This window comes from Monodon monoceros, unplaced genomic scaffold (genome assembly GCF_005190385.1).
Source record: "Monodon monoceros isolate NGI ecotype Baffin Bay Population unplaced genomic scaffold, NGI_Narwhal_1 Super_Scaffold_22, whole genome shotgun sequence".
NCBI lineage: Eukaryota > Metazoa > Chordata > Mammalia > Artiodactyla > Monodontidae > Monodon > Monodon monoceros.
Genome location: NW_021703779.1, coordinates 81068714 through 81094958, shown reverse-complemented (window position 1 = coordinate 81094958; position 26245 = coordinate 81068714). Strand labels below are relative to the sequence as shown.

General features: G+C 35.9%; 2 protein-coding genes across 2 annotated transcripts in view; both read right to left on the bottom strand.

Moving 5' to 3' along the window:
• Positions 1-26245, bottom strand: part of DIAPH2 (diaphanous related formin 2) — an 888726-nt gene that overhangs the window by 672187 nt on the left and 190294 nt on the right. The window contains exon 6 of the mRNA XM_029240205.1: positions 11382-11521. Coding sequence (XP_029096038.1) covers positions 11382-11521 — 140 coding nt within the window. The remainder of the gene's footprint in view (positions 1-11381; positions 11522-26245) is intronic.
• RPA4 (replication protein A4) lies at positions 8655-9795 on the bottom strand. Its single transcript, XM_029240033.1, is given in 1 exon segment — positions 8655-9795. A coding segment is annotated over 1 exon segment (780 nt). The 3' UTR covers positions 8655-9015.

Here is a 26245-nt window from a genome sequence, read left to right as displayed (position 1 = left end):
GTCCCCTGCATCGGCAGGCAGACTCCCAACCACTGCGCCACCAGGGAAGCCCTAGCTGGCATCTTAATTGTGAATTGTCAGCTATCCAGCTCCTATCAAAAGTCCAGCAGAGATGATAGATATTCCAGAGGGAGAGCCTCAGGGACACTACTCAAGTACACCTTGGTAGCAGCTTGGATTATGGGGAAGCTGTATACCAGTACTATTACTCTGGGTCTTTGTAGAAATATCATGACTTTGGGGTTTTTTTTTTTTTTTTTAACTCAAGGCCCCATGGAGGAAATGGACATTCACAGAAATCCTCTGTACTTTATGAAAAACTATCAAAGACTCACTCTACTGCGGTGTTCAATACCCCTCGTTTAAAGAAAAACAAAATAAAATTCTCTGAGTTTAAAATCAGAAAGAATGTCCTTCCCTGAAAAATAAATGCACTGTCATTCATCAGATAACAGCTATGTCTGTCAATACTCTGCCTTTTTTTCCCCTTGGCTATGGGAAAAATTGGAACTATTTTATACTCAAATCACTACCTGACATTGTCCTAGATTTTGAAAACTACCACGTTCCCACCTTACTTGTAGCTTGTATTTTTACCCTCATCTTAATGGTATTGGGATATCTGCATCTCTTATTGAAAGCTGCAATTGCTTTAGTAATAGTCCCATAATAATAAGTATATAAAACTCTAGTATGTGTCCAAGACCTTTAGTTAAATTAATTCATATAAACCAAAACAAAAATATCTCAAACAACGCATACTTATAAGCTTTTTCTTCCCAAGGCTAGTTTTGAATATACAGAAAATACAATAAAATGCATATAAGATATTTTTAAATGGAAAGAAGTTCACCTTCTATTTAGAAATCCATTTAACTATTGTGCTTAGACTCTGCTGCTAGATTTTATATATCTTTATAATTACATGTCCAGTTACAAGTTTCTAATTATTTTAGACAATTATTATATATACATATTTGTTTTCAAATTTAAAACACATCATTTAAATGAGAAAATGCATTGCCTTGGTGGAGCTTCCTATATCATATAATAATAAAATAAATACCAACATAGGAGCCATCATTTATTCTACTTTAATGTCTCTAACATTTTCTCCAACTGAAACAATACTGCAGAAACCCAAGTCAGTATTTGCTGTTCCTATGTTTTTCTTTTTGAAAATAATATAGGACACATAGATCTAGTTTGGTTCTATTATGAGATATAATATTGGATCTGCATTAAGTTAAAATTCTGTTTTGAAGCTAATATTACATAATTAAAATTCAATGTCACTGAATATTTATGGGACAAACTTAGCTAAATGAGCCAACATGGTTGCTGTTAATACAAATTGTTGACCAAGATTTTAAAAGAAAGCATACAATTTGACATAACTACTCTGAATTTACTATTTTCTAGTCTATGTAAAAATGTACTAGGGTCTTCTGAAACGATTTATGCAGTTGAAAGTTAAAGTAAACAAATTTAAAATACAACCCTGCTTTCGCAATACTGCACATAATGCTGCCTTATGAGATGTGCTCACAATTTTAAGTCCTCTTCCCATTTCTGCACCATAAAAAATTGTCCTCATTATTCTGCTTTTCATAAGTAGTCCAATGCAAAATGTTCTTAGAGTATTGATCTGCATCTAACGTTATATTAACTTTCTAAGTACTGTCAGCTGCTTTGCCAAGCTTTTAATGCATTTAATATAGGCTGTTCAAATAGTTATTAACACCCATAATTCAGAAAGTACTTTCTACTCCTAATTTGTATTACTGTCAAGAGTCAGCTATTTTCATTACGATGATTATGTTAAAATGCATATTAATGTGCTAGAAAAATATGTTTAAATCTAAAGGGAAGTTCGAAAATATCAAGTAAAAACAAATATGCCAGAGGTAATGCAAATAACCACACCTACAGAAACTCTAAAAGATATTTTATCTGTTTTCACCTGGTTGAAAAGATTGGCTGAGGAAGCTATCGTCACAGAAAGGGAATATACACACTATGCCATGAGTTTGGCAGATAACTAAGATTCAAAGCAAAACAGAAAAAAACAGTTTCCTAGTGGGGTAACATACCCTTCAAGCTATAAGGCAATTTCAGCAACAACTCTGAAAGAATTCTACACAATCACAACTCTCATACTATTCTTCAAACCAGTATTTCTTGTTTTTGTCATGTGTTGAGAAAGATTACTGACAATGATTTATTGCTACACATTTCTTTGGATCTTCATAAAATGTATTGCCAAGTACCTATGCATCCTGTAATGGGTTGGCTGGGAATAAAATCGTCCAAACTCATTGGTCATTTCTCAGCAGGCACTGCTTCCTTTCATGAACTTTAGTAGAGGAATATGAACAAAAATCTGTAAATAACATAGTTCTCATTCTGAAACACACAGACCATGGTATGTGCAAAGTCTAATATGATTTGTGGTGGCAGATTGGGATTTATTTTATAGTCAAAACTCATGGATTTTTAGGGTGTTAAATAGAGTTGTAAACATTCAGTTTCATTAACTCACCATGCAACCATAAAAAGACCATCGTGGAAAGCATGCTACGTTGTCTGTAGCTGATGAATATGGTTCAAATCAAACCAACAGGTTTCACTCTTGTATGGAGGAAGTTTGCTTCATTCTTTTTCTCCGATTACATCTTAAAATGCATGGCCACAAAATAGAGCCAGATTAATGCAAATTCATTCTCATGGCTGGAGAAGCATAGGTTTTTACTGATGGTGGGTCAACATCTACATCAAATCACACATTATTGTATATAAATTACACCGTAACTGCCATCATGAAACAAATAAGAGGGCAAGAGGTTCCCTTCCCTAGAGGAGTCTAAAATAGAAATGAGAAAAGCAGACATACATGCATGAAATTATTACACAGCATAAGCAGGTGCAGGTGAATGTGTACAGTACAAAATAAATGTTGAAGGAATGTATAGTAATGGAGTGATTTGGGATATGGCCAGTTAATGATGGCTTATAAAAGGAATTTTTAAATATTTGCCATTAGCAGAAAAATAATATAAAGAAATTACTTTCTTAGAGCCTTTATCATCTAAGTGATTAAATACTGTATGAATTTGAAAATCATGACTCTGTTTAATATTCTGAAATGACTGTGCTTTGAAAATGTTTAGTAAAGCTATCAGTGCGTGTATGAGTGTCTATATATTTATTATTTTACTAGGGGCTGAACAAAAAGAAATCAGTTAAAACTGGTACAGAAGCAAATCAGCCATGAAGAGGGCAAATGCCCAGATTCCAATGAATATCAGCTTTGGAAAATAGTTATGTAACAGAGACACAGAAACTGCTTCCTTCAATATTTTAAAGGAAACTAAATACCTTTAAAAAAAATAAAATAAAACTAAATACCTGTCCAGAGTTGGTTAAATATATTTACAAATGCAAGAAAATAACAGAATGCTAGGAAATCTTTTAGTCTTAATAGAGGAACATTTTTCTCTTCAAAATAATTTCTTAATAATCTAGTTCCTATAGCAAAAGTAAGAGGATTGGAACTAAGCAAAAGAGAACACAGAACATAGAAGTTTAGAGCTGGAAGGCTCCAATCTCATTTACATATGGAAAAACTGAGGCCCAAAGAGTGCACTGATTGGACTAAGGTCATAGAGAGTGAGAAATCAAGGCCTGGAAATCAGATATCATGACTGGCATTCTAGTGGTACTCTATCATATAACGTGCTCTCTCTCATATTAGTATCCAGAAAAATTTTCTTTATAAAGAGAACAAGGCTAACAAAATTTAATTTCATTAATGATAGTTCTACATAAGGAAGAATAATATTAAATGATTACTGTTCAATTTCAAGGATTCTTTTACTGTTATATAACAAATAAGACATGATGCATTCAAGGTGATTTTTCCCTCTACACACTGTTTTTTCTTTGTTTTCTGTATAATTTACTTATTATTATACAAATTATTCTCTTCCTTGGGTTTATTCTTACATTGATTTCCTCCTTTTCTTTTTTTTTTTTTTTTGCGGTACGCAGGCCTCTCACTGTTGTGGCCTCTCCAGTCGCGGAGCACAGGCTCAGCAGCCATGGCTCTCGGGCCCAGCCACTCTGCGGCATGTGGGATCTTCCCAGACTGGGGCACGACCCGTGTCCCCTGCATCGGCAGGCGGACTCTCAACCACTGCGCCACCAGGGAAGCCCCTCCTCCTTTTCTTAGGGCAACACTCTCCAGAGACACTTTCTGAGATGGACAAATTCTGGACATCACCTTGCCTCCCTTTCCCTTCCCAAGGACACGACTGACTCGATTAGGGACGGTCACCTGACCAGAGGTGTGGCCAGCACGTAGGTGGGCCTGTAGGCTGAGGTGGTCTGGCATGAAAAGCTTTGCCAGAGCAGAAACAAATGGGGACCAGCATCTCCCCATTAAGAATTCTAAATGAGGAATACAGCAAAGGCCAGGCAGTTAATATCAAGAAAAGAAGCAGACTCATATAGAATCCATGTTCACAATGAACAAATCAGGGACAGGCACCATGAATTTCTGCTGCTGAGTTGAAGACTCACGACAAAAATAATCAGGCTCTAGGACTACCTTGGGATGTCAAGTGACCTTCCATATCGGCCTCCACAAAGCACAGCTATACGGCTGTCTCTAGAATTCCTGTGAAATTTCTAGCTCCTTCACTGCAACATGTTCCATGGTCTCCCTGCTTCTACCCAGTTATCCTTTAAAAACCTAGGTCAGGTCAGGCCATTACTCTCCTCAAAACCCTCTTACAGCTTCCCAGCTCACTCAGAGTAAAAGCCAGAGTCCTACCAATGGCTCACAATTCTCTGCCTCCAGCCACACTGGCCTCTTTGACATTCCTGGAACAGACATTCGCTGCTGCTGCTGCTGCTGCTGCTTCCTGTTTCTAACAATGTTCTTCCTCCAGTGGACAACACAGCTCACTCTCACACTTCCTTTAGATCTCTGCTCACATGTCACTAAAGTCAGGGAGGCCTTCACTGACCATGTGATATGAAATAGCAACATTCCCTCCCCAGGACAGATCACAACCTGACATTGTATGTATGTATGTATGTATGTATGTATGTATGTATGTGTGTGTGTGTGTGTATATTTTTTTTTTTAATTGTCTGACTTCTCTTACTAGAATGTAAGCTCCATATGCAGGCCCCATATGGACAAGGGGAATTTGTTATTCCTTTCTGCGATATCCATCTTCTATATAAAAACAAACTACATAATATTAAGTGCTATTCATTGAACTGCTCCAACCTAAGGTATTACCAAAAAAAAGAAAAATAGTAATTCTCAATAGTAAAAGTAAAAAGCTTTCTTGATTTATCATATAATGGTAAATAGGAATAATATCATATGGATGGCATTTGAATTACTAGAGCTATCATCCATAATATATAGAGCAAAGGAGTCCCAAATTTCTCTACAAAGAGCCATGAGGTCATAAGAAGACTTTTCAATGCAATGATATATATTCTTAAGATAGTACACTTCAAAAAATAAATGCATTGGTTTATAGAAGATGTAGACTTTCAGATGATTTTTTAATCAGTGAAAATGCAGGCTCAAAGGATGTTATAGTGTCATTAAACATTAATGAGTTATATGGCTAAGTTCTCTACAACTATAATAAAAATAAGTTTTGTTTCTTAAACTGGTAATGAATACAGAGGTGTTTTTATATTCTCCTCTATACTTGTTGCTGAAATATTTCATAGTGTTTTTTAAAAAATTCAAGTCAGGCAAATTTTAATGAAAGGAATAAAGTCAAAATATTTAGTATGTGACAAGAATGAAAGAAGGATATTTTAAAAGACTTTCCTTATTGTGAGGTAGTACAAAGAAGTGGATAAGGACCCAGGATTGGAACCTTAGCTCTGACACTTACTAGCCATGTAACATTAAAAGAGAGCAAATTACTTAACCTTTCTGAGCCTCAAGTTCCTCATCTATAAAATGAGAACAATATTAATACTAATCATAATGATTCCCCGGTTGTATGTATTTCAAGTTCTTAGAACATTTCCTGGGGGATAAAAAATGGTATATATGTTAAGTGTTCCTTGCTATTATTTTTTAATGTTTTAAAGATGTCTGTAGGGCATCTGGGGAGACATTTGGAGATGGGGTCTGAACTTCAAGAGAAAGGTCTGAGCTGGAAATATAAGTCGAGGCACAGGGACCTCGATTATAAATCACAGGGACACACACATACACATTCTCTCTCTCTCTTAGAACAGTGCCTAGCAGATAATAAGTACTATATAAATGTTAAAATATTAACTATTATTATTTTTGATAAGCATTTCATAAGTCAATTAAATTTAAGCTTATTAAAATGAAAGTTAACTCCTATTGCATATAGTAGTTGCTCACTAACGGTTTAATGACTAAAGAATTCTCAGTGGTTACCTTTTTTCATTCATTATAAGTGAATGGAAATTGTAAAAATACAATTTATAATTTACTCAAAATATAAATCTAAATTTAGTAGGTAAAATAAAACAATTGTGATGACAGTATTAGCTTTGACTTGAAAACATTTTCAAATTTATTTATTCCGTTCATTTAGAATCAACTTCAATATAAATGCATACATTTCTTATGCCTATGAGTCATAGAAAAACAACCCCCAGTGGCTTATAATTATCAGTTATCATGTTCCTCAGAGTTAAATGTCCCTGCTGAAAATAGTCAATGGTATTTCCCCAGGATTTCTGTCTTATCCTCAAAGATTTGGCTCACATACAGGGCAGAACTGGAGAGGAAGGGGAGCACTGACCAAGTTTATTCACCATCTAAACAAAATTGAAAAAGAAGTCTGCATACCAAGTGGATGGTTTAAAATGAATTTGAAAAATCTGCTACCCCTAACATGCACTAAATATGCACGTACGGCAATCTAGCAATTGTTTCTGCCTCAAAATGTTTGATTTTCATTCACATTATAGCTAGACCTACTTAGTATTCTTCCATCGCAGTCCCTTACCTGCAGCAGAAACCCAGTAAAGCACAAGAAGAATGGGGGGGAGGGCTGCTAGGGTAATTAACAAAGCTAAAATGTACCCCAAGGCACAAAGATAGAGGACAGTCCCCCTCAAAGGATGGGGCAGGAAGTGGGGGTGGTCCCTGGCCTTAAATTCGGGTATACATATAGCATCAGTTCCCAGGCAACAAAGACAGCCAAAAAAAGCTTTTTTGGCTCTAGGAATATTCCTAGAGTGAGGGGAAAGGTGACTACCCAGCCAACCGCCAATTGAATCAACTTGACAATTAGGAAAGTGACCTATGAAGTCATAAATATCAGATTTTAATCTCAGGCTTCCAGCATTTGTATAAGTGATACCACAAAAGAATATTACGTGTCTCAGACTATTTCTTTCCGCACTGACATCTTGAGGAAGAAATATGCCCCTCATCTGTCTCTCCTTCAGTATGATTTTCCCAGGGCAGGCAACCTTTTCGACAAAGAGTAGTTCAGAATTTCTTATGTTTATGAAGACTAGAATTTGGAAAGATGTCTGATAATTTAAATAACAAACACGTTCATAGTATGTTAACCATTTGTGGTTTTCAAAAGAGTGTCATTTATGACTTCCTTGCTTTTGAAGGGAAGAAAAGTTAAATTTATGCCTCAGGAAGCTTAAGCAAGAACTGTTGATAAGTTTTCCTAAGAACTGGCAAAAAGACGCCACATTCTAACAGTATGGATTGTTGGCTTTTAAGAGATTTTCTGTTTTTGCACCTTCTTTTTGTGATTGAGACAAGTAATGCTTTTCTCTTCTACCTATATGAATGTATATATTTTTTCTTTCCACTAATGTAACAGAGATAGTAACTTGAAAGATACCATCTTCAGTGTATGTACAACTGAGTGCTTAGTGTGTTCAATTATTTAAAAGCCTCACATAAGTCATATAACCTATACTAAAATGTATTATTACAAATAGATGTATGTTATTGATATCATATAGAGAAGAGAAAAAATTATTCTGGATAATTACAATATTAATATTCAAAAACAAAACTATAGGCTTTTCAAATGAGTTTAGAAAAATATCACACAGGAGGTAAAGATTTGCAAAAGTGCTTTAATAAAATGTTTAAATAAATTTTGGTTAAACTTGCAAAGTTTAATAAAATTCCTATTATTACTTTTTGTTTGTCTACCCTACAAGAATAAAACCTTCTTATACATAAAACAGAGCATTTAGTACTATAAATAATACATCAGAGCATGAAACTTACATAAAGTCTGGTATCTGTACTATGCAACTGCAAGAGATTGTAATTTAATCCAAATATCTCCATATTGTATTTGAAACAATCATTAATCATATTTTAAGAAAAAAGTCAAAGCTGACCCTCCCATTTAAACATAGTATAATCTTATCTTTTAAAAAAACATAAACCTACAGTGTAAGAGCAAATCACTAAATGAACATTTTAACTGAGTGCCTGAATTCATAAACTGCTATCTTTAGCACATCTGAATTAATCAACTACTATATTTAGCAAGAGATACTAATATGACTATAATATGCTAAATCCAAACATAGAAAATAAGTCTAATGTAAAAACAAGAATATTTTTTTGTCTCTTAACTGGCTCCTTGACTGCATCTACTTTCTCCTAATATGTAGGTATTTCAGAAGAAGCTCCCATGCAACTAATAATTTTCAATTTTCTATACCTTTTCTCCCCCAAAATCATCTGTCCAAGAGTGTTTTCATTTGCTTGCTGGTAAACTCTACAAAAAGGCCAGTCAATTTATCCATCGCCATCTCCCTCTGAGCTTCAAATATAGTTAGAAAAATAGAAAAGTTCAAAGCAGTTGGAAAAGCAGTGAAGTTCCAAAAGGATGCCAGTTCCAATCTTTTGTTTAAAGAAATCTACTTCCTAAAAGTCAAACAGTCAAACTCAGTCACAACTGGAGGCAGCGTCTTCAGAAAATGAAAAAAGTTTTCACTGCTTCAATCAGCAGATTTAAAATGCTCCCCATCCACAGTGGGGTAGATGTGGCCCTTGACGGTCAGATACTCAATGGCTTGATTGATGGTCCCGATGCTCAGGTTGCTAAGCTTGGTCTGGAGCTCACGAACGCTCTTGCCTTCCTATCGAGGACACTCCTGAATCAAACGCAGCACCTCCTTCCGGATGAAGTCGGGGTGGTACTCGCTGTGCATCTGGGCCTCATCCATTTCTGAGGGAACAACAGGGACACTTTGCCCAGAGGCCGCTTTATCCAGCATCATGTGTGCGTTAACCGTTTCTAGAATATGTGTGGTGAACTCGTTCATGTCCTCCAGGACACGGATTTTCAACACCTCAAGGCTCTTCACCTCCGCAGAACATTTGAGGATACCTAACACTTTGGCGTATACTCTCACTGGAAGGAGAGTTATCCCCTGCTTTGCTCTATCTCTGCCGACCCACTGGCGGACGTTGATAGGCTTGGTGGTCATATCATCAATCTTGTAAAGAACGTAATTTGTAGCCGTCTCTGCCTGCCTGATTATCCCCAAGATAGCGACTAGGGAAACCTCGATTCCCCTAATCGTGAAGACATTATCAATCACAATGGAGGTGAGCAGCTGGTTTACACAGCAAGGTATAATATCCTGGATTCGGGACCTGTATCGTATGGACTTAAAAGCAAGAGCTACCCTGCCCTGAGACGGTGGGTCATTGCTTCCGATGGCTCCGCCTGCAGCAGAGATGCCGCCATAGCTCCCGAACCCATTCTTACTCATTTTAAGGGCAGCTCCGGCAGACGAGGAGGTGGGGTTTGGCTCCCGTCAGCAAGTTCCGCGAGTTCCACAGGCAGGCTACAACGGCTACGATGGCTACAACGGAATGCTGGGATTGTGACGACACAAGCAGCCCCATGCAACTGTGGAGCCAATCACCTGCCAGGATGCAGCTGTCTCTAACCAATCAAGACCTGCCATCTTCTCACTTCGCCCTACAATTCTTTGGAGCTGTCGGGTAGCGGCTCCCCTACATCTTAAAGGACCCGCATGTAATTTCGGACCTTTCCCGATATCTTTATAAAAATGCATTTTTACCAGGTTCCCCCCACCCCTGCTTCATTCCTAAATGTAACGACTTCTGTAGTCACTTCTGAAAGACTCATTTATTCAACTCACTCAACCACTCAACAGCAATTTTCAGAGCAATAAGTTCAGTATACTTTGTGTGTGGAGGCGGCAGAGGCAGCAGCGGGGGAGGGGGGTATGGGGGACGACACACCGCGTTTACTGTCCACCAGTAAACTTTTGCAAATCATTAAAACCAGAAGCATTCTGGAAAAAATGGCAAGACAGCCACCTCTGAATAATTATCATATTCAAATGCAAGTCATATCTTACCATTACCTTTTTAAATTTTTTATTGTAGAATTACACTTTTCCAGTTATTCTGTCAAATGCATCATCGGTAAAAATAAATAGTATATTTCAATTTATACATAAATTCAAATGAAACAACTGAGCTCTAAATTATTTTCAAGGCTCTGTGGATAGGTCAGGGAAGTACAAATCCCATCATATATTAGGAAAAACAAGAATAAAATCAAAATATGGTTTCTATATACTCTTATCCAGTAATTTCTGAACTTAATATTTTAGTAATTGTGTAAGCAGATCCCAGAATATTTTCATATTACACTGAAAATCTATTTTTCCCTATAAAAACATTTTATTTGGGGTGTAATTAACTGAAAGGCTTTTTATAGTTAATAAAAGAACATCAGTTATTGGAATCCACCATTGGCAAGAACTTCTTCCTTAAAAATCCTTTGTACCTAGGTAATAGCCTAAATGTGTAGATTTTTGAGGAGTTTATTAATATTTTCTTATTTATTTTATTGGTTAAAATTAACTAATTTTGCTATCCCAAATTACAGAAATGTGTGAATGACATATCTAAAACTTGTAGAATACAAAACTATATTTACTTCTCAAGTTAAAAAGGAAAAATATCATAGAGCCAATGTACTTAATTTATTTTATAAATAAATATATAATAATTGTTATCCGAGTACAGATTTTCATATAAATGTGGATGTTTAACTTCTGGACCCATATTTTACATAATCAAAGAGGACCTAACCATCTGACTAATATTTGTATTCTTAAAATTGCTTGTTATTAGAGATCAGATTAGCTATATATTTTTAAATGTTTACAAACTCATAATTAGACATTGTTTTATTAACTAACATCAGACTTCTGGTCAGGAAAACGTGAGGTTAAAATGACGTAAGTGATTATATTCCCAACAATTATATACAGTACAAATTGTACGAATCATACCAAAACAGTAAAAAAGCACCTACCTGACAGGATTGCTGGTTAAAGAAACCCTCAGAGATTCTAGGCAATTAAGAAGTTTCTCATCTGAAATACCAGATCGTAATTCATGAACATATTCTTGTGAAGACAGAGTGCATTCATGTTTGCTGTTTTTCAGCCCTCCCTATTAAAAAAAAAAAAGATATTATTTTAGACAAACAACAGGTTTTTTTTGTAACTTTTAAAATACAATAATGCATAGAATATGCAAATATTTTACCGTATAAAAATGTGTACAGAGTGCCAGGCGCTTAAAAACTTTTGGTCATAAAACTCACGTGGTAAAATCATGCTGTATATATCTCAACACTCTCCTCAGCCTCATTTAAAGGAAAATTACACTGATGGTACTCATAACCTGAACAGAATATGGACTTCAGTAGCATAAAGTATTACTGACAGCGATGCTTAAATTTACAATCCAGGCATTAGGATTAACATTAGCTGGTCCTCCTTAACCCACAGGATGAACATTTAGAAGTCATCTTATTAATTCTCCTAGTTATTTATATTCTATTCTACAGTGAACAAAATTTAATGCAAAACATTATACATAACCCAAATCTACTGAAATATGTCAGAATATCACCCTATCTGAAAACCAAGTGAAAATGTTTATTAAAATGCAAAACAATATAGTCTCCAATTAGTATGTTAGTTAACAAATTAGTGTAAAGCATTCACCAATTCCTAACTATTCTTTCCTAACTATGTTAATCCCATGCCGTAGTAATCTTAAAAAGCCATTAAATGCATTTATCTGATAGCGACTAGTTTTTAGCTTAATTTCCAATATTCATGGGGTTATTTCTAGAACTCATTATCTCATCACAGCTCCTTAGCTTCATCACCTTGCCATAACTATGTAAGTAGTTTGGGGAAAAGGCTGGGAGGAAAACATCATCAACACATTCATTGTACTAATAACGCATAGTTTCACATTCCAGATCTACATAATCATAACTGCCCCTTTCCTGTATTACAAATGTATCCCCCTGAATTAAAACCCTAGCTTGAGTCCAATTTTGTAAATTCATATGAATTACACTCACTTTCTGCTAAGTATCTAAGCTAGAAGAAGGAAAGCAATTGTTTTCCAATTTGATAGAAGTTATATCATTAGAGGATATAGAGTTTAAAAAAAAACAACAATATGTTAATAATGAGAAATGGATTCCCTAGGGTTTCATACTATTTGGCTTTTTATTGAGAATGCCTCCTGATATAGAAATTGTCAATCATTCTTAATGTCTGAATTTTTAAAAATTCCATTAAACAGTAAATGTTTAAAGTCTGATAAAGTCTTCTGTACAGGAACTCTATTCCCTTATACCACTGTGACACTATCACTACTATAGCACTTAAGACATTGGGGCAGAGGTCATTATGTGTGTCTCTTTCTCTTCCAGACTGGGAACTCCATGTATGCCAAGTATCTAACACAGTGATGGGGTTTAGTGAGCCTCCACAAAAATGTGCTGTTATTGAATCTGTCCATAAAAATTACAGAATAAGGAATACAATTTCATACTTTTTGCTCCCATATATTGTGTAATGGCCACAGACTTGATTTTTCTTGCTTTAGTAGGATATACAGTAGATGTTCAGGAAGTCTACTGAATGAATCACCACACAGATGGCACAGTAAGTAAAACCATCATCGTGAAATCATTTCCACATTTCTATAACTTATTTACCCATCTCAAGGCTACAGATCCACAAGGAATAAAAAACATTTATAGTATAAAATTTTGCAGATCTGCTGTCACTTTCACTTTCATATGATCCTCAAACTTATTTTCTTAATTAATGGATGACAAGGCCATACTGACTCCCCTAGAGGCTTATATATAGGGCTTATTCCTGTAGAATGACCTTTGTATTTGCTGTTTTCTCTGCCTATAAGACTCTTACCTCTGACCCCTCCATTGCTGGTTCTCATCATTTAAGTCTCAGCCCAACAGTCTTATATAAATTTATGACGTTTAGCACTTTACTTGTTTACTGTATCCTCCTCATTAAAACATAGTTTCCACAAATCAGGAAACTTGCCTATCTTGTTCATTACTGTATCTCCAGGTCTTAACACAGTGCCTGGCACACAGTTAAGTACTCAGTATATATTTCTTGAATGAATGATGGATCTATGAATGGTGAATAACCAAAGAGGTGAATGACTGATGAGCTTCAACATGCCAAAGCTTCCAAATTCAGTTTAGTTTCACTTCAGAATATTACAGTCCTGAGACATTCCATTATAATATACTCAGATATTCTTGTATAGAACAGGTAAACTTAGACAGTATATGGTATGCTGGGGATGGCTCAAACTGCCACTGGGTATGAATCATGGCCCTTCACCTACCTTCTAGGTAATCTTTGATCAGTCGACTGAACGGATCTCTATAAACCTGTTTGCTCATCCGTGACACAGGGGTAATAAACACTGACCCTTCATATTTGTTATGAGGCTTAAGTAAAACAATGCATACCAAGTGCCAAAACCAGGCATTTCATATGTGTTGTCTCATAGACAGAGTAAGATGCTCAGAAAATGTTAGATCCTTTCTTCTACATGGTTGTGCGTGAGATATTCTTTATGGAACAATTGGGCCAGCCTATCACCTTGGGACTCACCCCTCATCCAAGCCTTAGAAACTGGTTTAAATTATATAATTGAGGATACTCTACAGTTATAAGGAATGGAAGCAAACAATGTAATGGAGCAAGACAGAAGATATATAACTTTAGAGAATAAATCCCTTTTATCAAGCTTAGGAGGACTTTGGGGTTTTAACATAACCTCATATTTGAAAATTATGAAAACATGATAGCATGGAAAGGCTGGACTGGCCCTAAAAGACCAGCTGTTCTAATGCTCTCATTACATAAATAGAGAATCAAGTTGATTTCCCAAGTTCACGTAATTAGTGAGGTTGCAAGAATAAAACACTAACATTCTGGTCCTTGGGTTACTTCTTTTTTTTTTTACTGTATGTCACCTTTTCTCAATATTGAGTAAAAAATTAAAGCAACAAGTATTTAATTCTGAAATCTCTATTACAAAATGTCAAAGTATCTTCAGCAAAATCAATATGGTGGAACATAATATTAAAGAAATCACCTAAAAACAAAAGAGTGCAATAGATTAAACTAATTCTCACTGTACTTAATAGGGCTGTAATACAACAATGGCTTATCATTAACATCCTGTTCTGATACTGAACAAAGGAAACAACTAGATAATGGGTGGATAATAATGGAAATTTTAATTAGCTGCTCTGTATGAGATTAATGAAAATAACCACTGTGCCCATTTGATCTTTAAAAAAAATGCAGACAAAGTTAGCAATTAGCATACATCATGCTATTGCAAAGCTAGGTGAACAAAGAGCTTTCATAATTTGAAACAATTCCTTAATTTGAAAATCATTAGAATGGAGATACTTGCCAGTGTGATTGTGTTTGTACTATTCTAAAACACTACACAAAGAACCAAAAGAAACTTCGGTCAGTTTAATAATCACAACCACCCTACACTGATATGACATGTTAGTATCAAAACCAAACATGCTCGAGATTGGTTCAAGAAGGTGGAGTAGAAGGACTGCTCTCACTCCCTCTTGAAAGAGCAACAGAATCACAAATAACTGCTGAACGATCATCGACAGGAAGACACTGGAACTCACCAAAAAAGATACCCCACATCCAAAGACAAAGAAGCCAAAATGAGATGGTAGGAGGGGCGCAATCACAATAAAATCAAAACCCATAACTACTGGGTGGGTGACTCACAAACTGGAGAACACTTATACCACAGAAGTCCACCCACTGGAGTGAAGGTTCTGAGGCTGATGTCAGGCTTCCCAACCTGGGGGTCCGGCAATGGGAGGAGGAATTCCTAGAGAATCAGACGTTGAAGGCTAGCGGGATTTGATTGCAGGACTTCAACATGATTGGGGGAACAGAGACTCCACTCTTGGAGGGCACACAAAAAGTAGTGTACGCATCGGAACCCAGAGGAAGGAGCAGTGACCCCATAGCAGACAGAACCAGACTTACCTTCTTGTGTTGGAGGGTCTCCTGCAGAGACAGGGGTTGGCTGTGGCTCACCGTGAGAACAAGGAAACTGGCAGCATAAATTCTGGAAAGTACTCCTTAGCGTGAGCCATCCCAGAGTCCGCCATTAGCCCCACAAAAAGAGCCTGGGTAGGCTCCAGTGTTGGGTGACCTCAGGCCAAACAACCAATAGGGAGGGAACCCAGCCCCACGAATCAGCAGACAAGTGGATTAAAGTTTTACTGAGCTCTGCCCACCAGAGCAACAGCCAGCTCTACCCTCCACCAGTCCCTCCCAACAGTAAACTTGCTCAAGCCACTTAGATAGGCTCATCCACCAGAGGGCAGACAGCAGAAGCAAGAAAAACTACAATCGTGCAGCCTGTGGAACAAAAACCACATTCACAGAAAGATAAGATGAAATGGCAAAGGGCTACGTACCAAATGAAGAAACAAAATAAAACCCAAGAAAAACAACTAAATGAAATGGAGATAGGGAACCTTCCAGAAAAAGAATTCAGAATGATAGTGAAGATGATCCAGGATGGCAGAAAAAGACAGGAGGCAAAGATAGAGAAGATGCAAGAAATGTTTAACAAAGACCCAGAAGAATTAAAGAACATACAAACAGAGACGAATAATACAATAACTGAAATGAAAAATAAAATAGAAGGAATCAATAGCAGAATAACTGAGGCAGAAGAACAGATAAGTGACCTGGAAGACAGAATGGTGGAACTCACTGCTGTGGAACAGAATAAAGAAAAAGGAATGAAAAGAAATGAACACAGCCTAAGAGACCTTTGGGACAACATTAAACATAACAACATTCACATTATAGAGGTCCCAGAAGGAGGAGAGAGAGAGAAACGACCCAAGAAAATATTTGAAGAGATTATAGTCAAAAAGTTCCCTACCACGGGAAAGGAAAGAGCCACCAGAGTCCAGGAAGTGCAAAGAGTCCCACACAGGATAAACCCAAGGAGAAACACACCAAGACACACAGTAATCAAACTGGCAAAAATTAAAGACAAAGAAAAATTACTGAAAGCAGCAAGGGAAAAACAACAAATAACATACAAGGGAATTCCCATAAGGTTAACAGCTGATTTCTCAGCAGAAACTCTACAAGCCAGAAGGGAGTGGCATGACATATTTAAAGTGATGAAAGGGAAGAACCTATAACCAAGATTACTCTACCTGGCATGGATCTCATCCAGATTCGATGGAGAAATCAAAAGCTTTACAGACAAGAAAAAGCTAAGAGAATTCAGCACCACCGAACCAGCTTTACAACAAATGCTAAAGGAACTTCTCTAAGTGGGAAACACAAAAGAAGAAAAGGACCTAGAAAACCAAACCCAAAACAATTAAGAAAATGGTAACAGAAACTTGCATATCAATCATCACCTTAAAAGTGAATGGGTTAAATGCTCCAACCAAAAGACACAGGCTTGCTGAATGGATACAAAAATAAGACCCATATATATGCTGTCTACAGGAGACCCACTTCAGACCTAGAAACAACATATACACTGAAAGTGAGGGGATGGAAAAAGATATTACATGCAGATGTAAATCAAAAGAAAGCTGTAGTAGCAATACTTATATCAGATAAAATAGACTTTAAACTAAAGGATGTTACAAGAGACAAGGAAGGACACTACATAATAATCAAGGGATCAATCCAAGAAGAAGATATAACAATAATAAATACATATCCTCCCAACATAGGAGCACCTCTATACATAAGGCAATTGCTAACAGCTATAAGAGAGGAAAACGACAGTAACACAACAATACTGGGGGACTTTAACACCTCACTTACACCAATGGACAGATCATTCAAACAGGAAATTAATAAGGAAACCCAAGCTATAAATGACACAATAGACCAGAGAGATTTAATTGATATTTATAGGACATTCCATCCAAAAACAGCAGATTACACTTTGTTCACAAGTGCACATGGAACATTCTCCAAGATAGATCACATCTTGGGTCACAAATGAAGCCTCTGTAAATTTAAGAAAATTGAAATCATATCAAGCATCTTTTCTGACCACAACGCTATGAGATTAGAAATCAATTACAGGGAAAAAAACATCAAAAACAGAACACATGGAGGCTAAATAATATGTTACAAAATAACCAAGAGATCACTGAATAAATCAAAGAGGAAATCGAAAAATACCTAGAAACAAGTGACAATGAAAACACGACGATCCAAAACCTATGGGACTCAGCAAAAGCAGTTGTAAGAGGGAAGTTTATAGCAATACAAGTCTACCTCAAGAAACAAGAAAAATCTCAAATAAACAATCTAACACTACAACTAAAGTAACTAGAGAAAGAAAAAAAAAACCCAAAGTTAGTAGAAGGAAAGAAATCATAAAGATCAGAGCAGAAATAAATGAAATAGAAACAAAGAAAACAATAGCAAAGATCAATAAAACTAAAAGCTGGTTCTCTGAGAAGATAAAAAAAATTGCTAAACCATTAGCCAGACTCATCAAGAAAAAGAGGGAGAGGGCTCCCCTGCTGGCGCAGTGGTTGAGAGTCCGCCTGCTGATGCAGGGGACACGGGTTCTTGCCCCAGTCCGGGAAGATCCCACATGCTGCGGAGAGGCTAGGCCCATGAGCCACGGCCACTGAGCCTGCGCGTCCGGAGCCCATGCTCCACAATGGGAGAGGCCACAACAGTGAGAGGCCCATGTACCGCAAAAAAAAAAAAAAAAAAAGGGAGAGGACTCAAATCAACAGAATTCGAAATGAAAAAGGAGAAGTTACATCAGGCACCACAGAAATACAAAGCATACTAAGAGACTACTACAAGCAACTCTATGCCAATAAAATGGACAACTTGGAAGAAATGGACAAATTCTTAGAAAGGTATAACCTTCCAAGACTGAACCAGGAAGAAATAGAAAATATAAACAGACCCATCACAAGTAATGAAATTAAAACTGTAATTAAAAATCTTCCAACAAACAAAAGTCCAGGACCAGATGCCTTCACAGATGAATTCTACCAAACATTTAGAGAAGAGCTAACACTAATCCTTCTCAAACTCTTCCCAAAAATTGCAGAGGAAGGAACACTCCCAAACTCATTCTACGAGGCCACCATCACCCTGATACCAAAACCAGACAAAGATACTACAAAAAAATAAAATTACAGGCCAATATCACTGATGAATATAGATGCAAAAATCCTCAACAAAATACTAGCAAACAGAATCCAACAACACATTAAAAGGATCATACACCATGATCAAGTGGGATTTATCCCAGGGATGCAAGGATTCTTCAATATAGCAAATCAATCAATGTGATATACCATATTAACAAACTGAAGAAGAAAAACCATATGATCATCTCAATAGATGCAGAAAAAGCTTTTGACAAAATTCAACACCCATTTATGATAAAAACTCTCCAGAAAGTGGGCATAGAGGGAACCTACCTCAACATAATAAAGGCCATATATGACAAACCCACAGCAAACATCATGCTCAATGGTGAAAAACTGAAAGCATTTCCTCTAAGGTCAGGAACAAGACAAGGATGCTAACTCTCACCACTATTATTCAACATAATTTTGGAAGTCCTAGCCTCGGCAATCAGAGAAGAAAAAGAAATAAAAGGAATACAAATTGGAAAAGAAGAAGTAAAACTGTCACTGTTTGCAGAAGACATGACACTATACATAGAGAATCCTAAAGATGCCACCCGAAAACTACTAGAGCTAATCAATGAATTTGGTAAAGTTGTGGGATACAAAATTAATGCACAGAAATCTCTTGCATTCCTATACACTAATGATGAAAAATCTGAAAGAGAAATTAAGAAAACACTCCCATTTACCACTGCAACAAAAAGAATAAAATACCTAGGAATAAGCCTACCTAGGGAGACAAAAGACCTGTATGCACAAAACTATAAGACACTGATGAAAGAAATTAAAGATGATACAAACAGATGGAGAGATATACCATGTTCTTGGATTGGAAGAAACAATATTGTGAAAATCACTATACTACACAAAGCAATATACAGATTCAATGCAATCCCTATCAAATTACCAATGGCATTATTTTACAGAATTAGAAGAAGAAATCTTAAAATTTGAATGTAGACACAAAAGACCCCAAAGAGCCAAAGAAGTCTTGAGAGAAAAAAATGGAGCATGAGGAATCAGTCTCCCTGGCTTCAGACTATAGTACAAAGCTACAGCAATCAAAACAATATGGTACTGGCACAGAAACAGAGATATAGATCAATGGAACAGGATATAAAGCCCAGAGAAAAACCCACACACCTATGGTCAACTAATCTATGACAAAGGAGGCAAAGATATTCAATGGAGAAAAGACAGTCTCTTCAATAAGTGGTGTTGGGAAAACTGGACAGCTACATGTAAAAGAATGAAATTAGAACACTCCCTAACACCATACACAAAAATAAACTCCAAATGGATTCGAGACCTAAATGTAAGAACAGGCACTATAAAACTCTTAGACGAAAACATAGGAAGAACACGCTTTGACGTAAATCACAGCAAGATCTTTTTTGATCCACCTCCTAGAGTAATGGAAATAAAATCAAAGATAAACAAATGGGACCTAATGAAACTTAAAAGCTTTTGCAAAGCAAAGGATACTACAAACAAGACAAACAGATAACCCTCAGAATGGGAGAAGATATTTGGAAATGAATCAACAGACAAATGATTAATCTCCAAAATATATAAACAGCTCATGCAGCTCAGTATTAAAAAAAGAAAACAACCCAATCCAAAAGTGAGCAGGAGACCTAAATAGGCATTTCTCCAAAGAAGACATACAGATGGTCAAGAAGCACATGAAAAGCTGCTCAACATCATTCATTATTAGAGAAATGCAAATCAAAACTACAATTAGGTATTACCTCACACCAGTCAGAATGGGCATCACCAGAAAATCTGCAAATAGCAAATGCTGGAGAGGGTGTGGAGAAAAGGGAACCCTCTTACACTGTTGGTGGGAATGTAAATTGATACAACCACTATGGAGAACAGTATGGAGTTTCCTTAAAAATCTAAAAATAGGGCTTCCCTGGTGGCACAGTCGTTGAGAGTCCGCCTGCCAATGCAGAGGACACGGGTTCGTGCCCTGTTCAGGGAAGATCCCACATGCCGCGGAGTGGCTGGGCCCGTGAGCCATGGCCACTGAGCCTGTGCGTCCAGAGCCTGTGCTCCGCAACATGAGAGGCCACAGCAATGAGAGACCCGCATACCGCAAAAAAAACTAAAAATAGAATTACCATATGACCCAGCAATCCCACTACTGGGCATATACCTAGAGAAAACCATAATCCAAAAAGACACATGGACCCCAGTGTTCACTGCAACACTATTTACAATAACTAGGTCATGGAAGCAACCTAAATGCCCATCAACAGACGAATGGTTAAGGAAGATGTGGTACATATAGACAATGGAATATTACTCAGCCATAAAAAGGAACGAAATTGGGTCATTTGTAAAGATGTGGATGAATCTAGAGACTGTCATACAGAGTGAATTAAGTCAGAAAGAGAAAAACAAATATCGTATATTAATGCTTATATGTGGAACCTAGAAAAATGGTACAGATGAACCAGTTTGCAGGGCAGAAATTGAGACACAAATGTAGAGAACAGACGTATGGACACCAAGAAGCGAAAGCAGTGGAGGGGGGTGGTGGTGCTGTGATGAATTGGGAGATTGGGATTGACATATACACACTAATATGTATAGAATGGATAACTAATAAAACCTGCTGTACAAAAAAATAAATAAAATGAAATTCAAAAAAATATACTAGTGTCAATAAAAAATTGTTAGTATCATGAAGGGAAAAGAACAAAGATCTCAAATCAACAACCTACATTTACAACTAAGGAAATAGAAAAAAATATAGAAAGTTAAACCTACAGCAAGCAGAATAAAGTAAGTAATGAAGATTAGAAAGGAGAGAAGCAAAATGGAAAATAGAATTATCTATTATTTTCATAGAGATTATCAATGAAATTAAAAGTTGGTTCTTAGAAAAGATCAAAATTTACAAACTTTTAGCTAGAATTACTAAGAAAAAAAAAAAAGAGAGAAGACTTAAACAACTGACATCAGAAATGGAAGTGGGGACATAAAGACTGACCTTACATGAGTAAAAACATTGTAAGAGAATACTGGGAATAACTGCATGCCAACAAATGGGATAACCTAGATGAAATGGAAAACTCCTAGAAACATACAAATTACCAAAACTGGTTTAAGAGGAAATAGAAAATCTCAGCAGACCATCAATAAGTAAAAAGATTGCATCAGTAATTTTAAAAAATTCCCAATAAAGAAAAGTCCCAAACAAGATGATTTCAATAGTGAATTCTGGGCTTCCCTGGTGGCCCAGTGATTGAGAGTCCGCCTGCCAATGCAGGGGACACAAGTTCGTGCCCCAGTCTGGGAAGATCCCACATGCTGTGGAGCGGCTAGGCCTGTGAGCCATGGCCGCTGAGCCTGCGTGTCCAGAGCCTGTGCTCCACAACGGGAGAGGCCACAACAGTGAGAGGCCCGCATACCACAATAAAAAAAAAAAAAAAAATAGTGAATTCTATGAAACTCTAAAGAAGAATTAATACCAATTCTTCTCAAACTCTTCCAAGAAATAGAAGAGGAGGGAACACTTCCTCACTCATTCTACAGAGCCAGTATTACCTTGATGACAAAGACATCACAGGAAAGAAAACTATAGACCAGTATATAAATATAGATATAAAAACTCTCAACAAAATAGTAGCAAACTGAATTCAACAGCATATTTAATAAGGACTATACACCATGACCAAGTGGGGATTGGCTTTTTCACTCAGCATAGTTCCTTGGAGATTCATCCCAGTTGTCAAATCGATGACTCTTTCCTTTTTATTGCTGAGTAGTATTCTGTGGCATCGACGTAGCACTGTTTGTTTAACCATTTATCCATTGAATGGCAGTTGTTTCTATTTTTTTAGTTATTATGAACAAAGTTGTTATCAATATTCATGTTCAGTTTTTGTATGTCTTCAAGTCTCTTGGATAAGTGCCCAAGACTGCAATTCCTGAGTCAAAAAAAAACAACAAAAAACACCAAACATGCAATATTCTAAAAAGAATATTTTAAGTTTGCAGTGGAGATACCACTTCTGATTTTAAATTGACTTGGTCTGTGTATGACCTGTCATTCTTTAATGTAAATAAAGATTTATTTATAAATTGAGGAAAGGCTTCACAGTTCTAGGCTCTAAAGGTGTCTTGCTGCAGACACTTGGAAAAACTATTGATTGCACACAGGTCTTTTCAACTACAGTGTGCACAAAATAACGATTACTATCAGTGGTATGATCTTCAAATAGGAAGGACAATATTATTGTCTTGAAAACAGTTATGCCTTTACTGTTATCGACCATGATTTATAAACCCTAATGTAGTCAGGTTTCTTTGGCTACTTTAATCAAGTGAGTGTGTTATTGTTCACTACAGTTTTCTGAAAAAGCAATGCTATATAAATGGAATCTAAAAAAATGGTACTGATGAACCAAGTGGCAGGGTAGGAATAAAGAGGCAGACGTAGAGAACGGACTTGAGGACACGGCGGGGAAGGGGAAGCTGGGAAAAAGTGAGAGGGTAGCACTGACATATATACGCTACCAAATGTAAAATGGATGGCTAGTGGGAAGCTGCTGCATAGCACAGGGAGATCAGCTCTATGCTTTGTGATGACTTAGAGGGGTGGGATAAGGAGGGTGGGAGGGAGGCTCAAGAGGGAGGGGATATGGGGACATATGTATAACATATATATATACATATATATATATATGTTATACATATATACATTCACTGTGTTTTACAGCAGAAACTAACACAACATTGTAAAGCAATTATACTCCAATAAAGATATTTTTTTAAAAAAGCAATGTTATAGATTAACAAATTTGGAATTATATCTACAAAGGTTCACAGTGTGCTTTTGAGAGGCTCCTGTAAGTTTAAAAGCATAAGAAATCAAAAAGCCAATTTCTCATCATAAGTCCCATGAATTCCAGTAGACAAAGGAAACAAAAAACAAGTGCCTGACAGAAGTTGATCTACCTATTTTTTCTAAGAATGATGTATTCGGTGGGTTATACAAAGCTGAATATATTGCTAAACCTTTAGATGGCTTCTCTCCTATTATATAAGAAAAACACCTTGTAAAGGGAAGTTATTAGAGGTAAGTAATTAATTTCCCCAAAATATAAAAGGTACTTTAAAATAAATATATTAATTATAACAATGTTTCAAATAATTTTATATGCAATTTGCACTGAAAATTGATTTTAATTTCATGAAAAATATAGTATAAAGTATATTAATATTATCAACTCAAGGTCTGTAAGATAAAAACCTATACAGAACAGTAGTATCATGAGATAAATTCATATATTGTCATTTCCCATTGGAGGACACATAGTTTATAATTAAGACCTTTTTCAGGGGCCAAAAGTAATACTCAGAACATATCCTAACATCAAGTGGAATAACATTCATATTACAGAGGTCCCAGAAGGAGAAGAAACAAGGGGCCAGAAAAATTATTTGAGGAAATAATGGCTGAAAACTTCCTGAATCTGTGGAAGGAAACAGATATCCAGGTCCAGGAAGCCCAGAGAATTCCAAATAATATGAATGCAAAGAGAAAATACACTGAGATGCATTATAATTAATGTGGTAAAAGTAAAGGATAAAGAGAGAATCTTAAAAGGAGAAAGAGAAAAGCAATTTATTACATACAAAGGAAACTCCATAATGCTATCAGCAGATTTTTTGCAGAAACTTACAGGCCGAAAGGGAGTGGCAAGATATATTAATAATGCTGAAAGAAAAAAAAACTGCCAACCAAGAATTCTCTACACAACAAGGTAATCATTCACAATTGAAGGAGAAGTTAAGAGGTTTCCAGATAAGCAAAAGCAAAAGGAATTCATCACCACTAAACCAGCCTTACAAGAAATGTTAAAGGGACTTTGGTAAGCTAAAAAGGAAAGGAACTAATTAATAATAAGAAAACATAAATAGGTAAAAATCTCACTGGAAAACATGAATAAATAATAAGGGTAGTGGAGTAATCACTTATAAAGCAAGTATGAAGGGTAAAAGACAAAAGAAGTAAAACTATTTGAAAAACCAGTAATTAGTTAAGGGATGTATGAAATAAAAAGATGTAAATTGTGTCAGTAAAAACATAAAATATGAGGGGGGTAAAAATATAAAGTTTTGGAATGTGTTCCAAATTAAGTTACTATTAACTTAAAAGACTATGTTATACACTTAGGATGTCATATGTGAACCTCACAGTAACCACACACACAAAAATTATAATAAATACAAAAAAGAAAATGGGAAACGAATCTAAACATAACAATCAAACCACAAGGGAAGAGAGAGAGAAGAAAAAACAGAGAACTACAAAAATTGCCAAAAAACAACTAACAAAATTACAATAATTATATAGCTATCAATAATTACTCTAAATGGAATAAATGCTCTAATCAAAAGACATAGTATAACTGAATAGATTTTTTTTAAAAAGACCTTTCTATATGCTGCCTACAAGAGACTCACATCAAACCTAAAGAAACTCACAGACTGAAAATGAGGGGATGGAAAAAGATATACAATGCAAATGGAAATAAAAAGATAGCTTTGGTAGCAATACTTATATCAGATAAAATAGAGTTTAAAACAAAGACTGTAACAAAAGTCAAAGAAGGCATTACATAATAATAAAAGAGTCAATCCAACAAGAAGATATAACATTTATAACATTTATGCACCAGACAAAGAAGCACCTAAATATACAAAGCAAATATTAACAGAGGTAAGGGAAGAGAGAGACAACAATACAATAAGAGTGCAGGACTTTAATACCCCTACCCTCCTTATATCAATAGATAGATCATCCAGATAGAAAATCAGTAAGGAAGCATTAGCCTTAAACAACACATTAGACAAGATGAACTTAATATATATACAGAACACTGCATCTAAAAACAGCAGAATACACATTGTTTTCAAGTGCACATGGAACATTCTCCAGTTTAGATCATATGTAAGGTAACAAAACAAGTCTCAATAAATTTAAGAAGACTGAAATCATATCAAGCATCTTTTGTGACCACAAGTGTATGAAATTAGAAATCAATCGCAAGCAAAAATCTGGAAAAAAAACACAAATGCGTGGAGACTAAACAACGTGCTATTAAACAACCAATGGGTCAACGAAGAAATCAAAGAAGAAAGCAAAAAATAACTTGAAACAAATAAAAATGCAAACAGAACATTCCAAAATCTTTGGGACACAGGAAAAGCAGTTCTAAGAGTAAAACTCATAGAAATACAGGCCTATCCCAAGAAACAAACAAACAAATCTAACTTTACATTTAAAGGAGCTAGAAGAATAAGAAGAAAATAAACCCAAAGTTGGTAGAAGGAAGGAAATACTAAAGATCAAAGAGGAAATAAATAAAATAGAAACTAAAATTTTAAATAGATCAATAAAACAAAGAGCTGGTTCTCTGAAAACATAAACAAAACTGATACACCTTTAGTCAGACTCATCAAAAAAAAAAGAGGGGGCCCAAATAAAATCAGAAATGAAAGGGAAGGTACAAGTAACACCACAAAAATACAAAGGATCATAAGATTACTATGAACAATTATATGCCAACAAATTAAACAAAATAAATGGATAA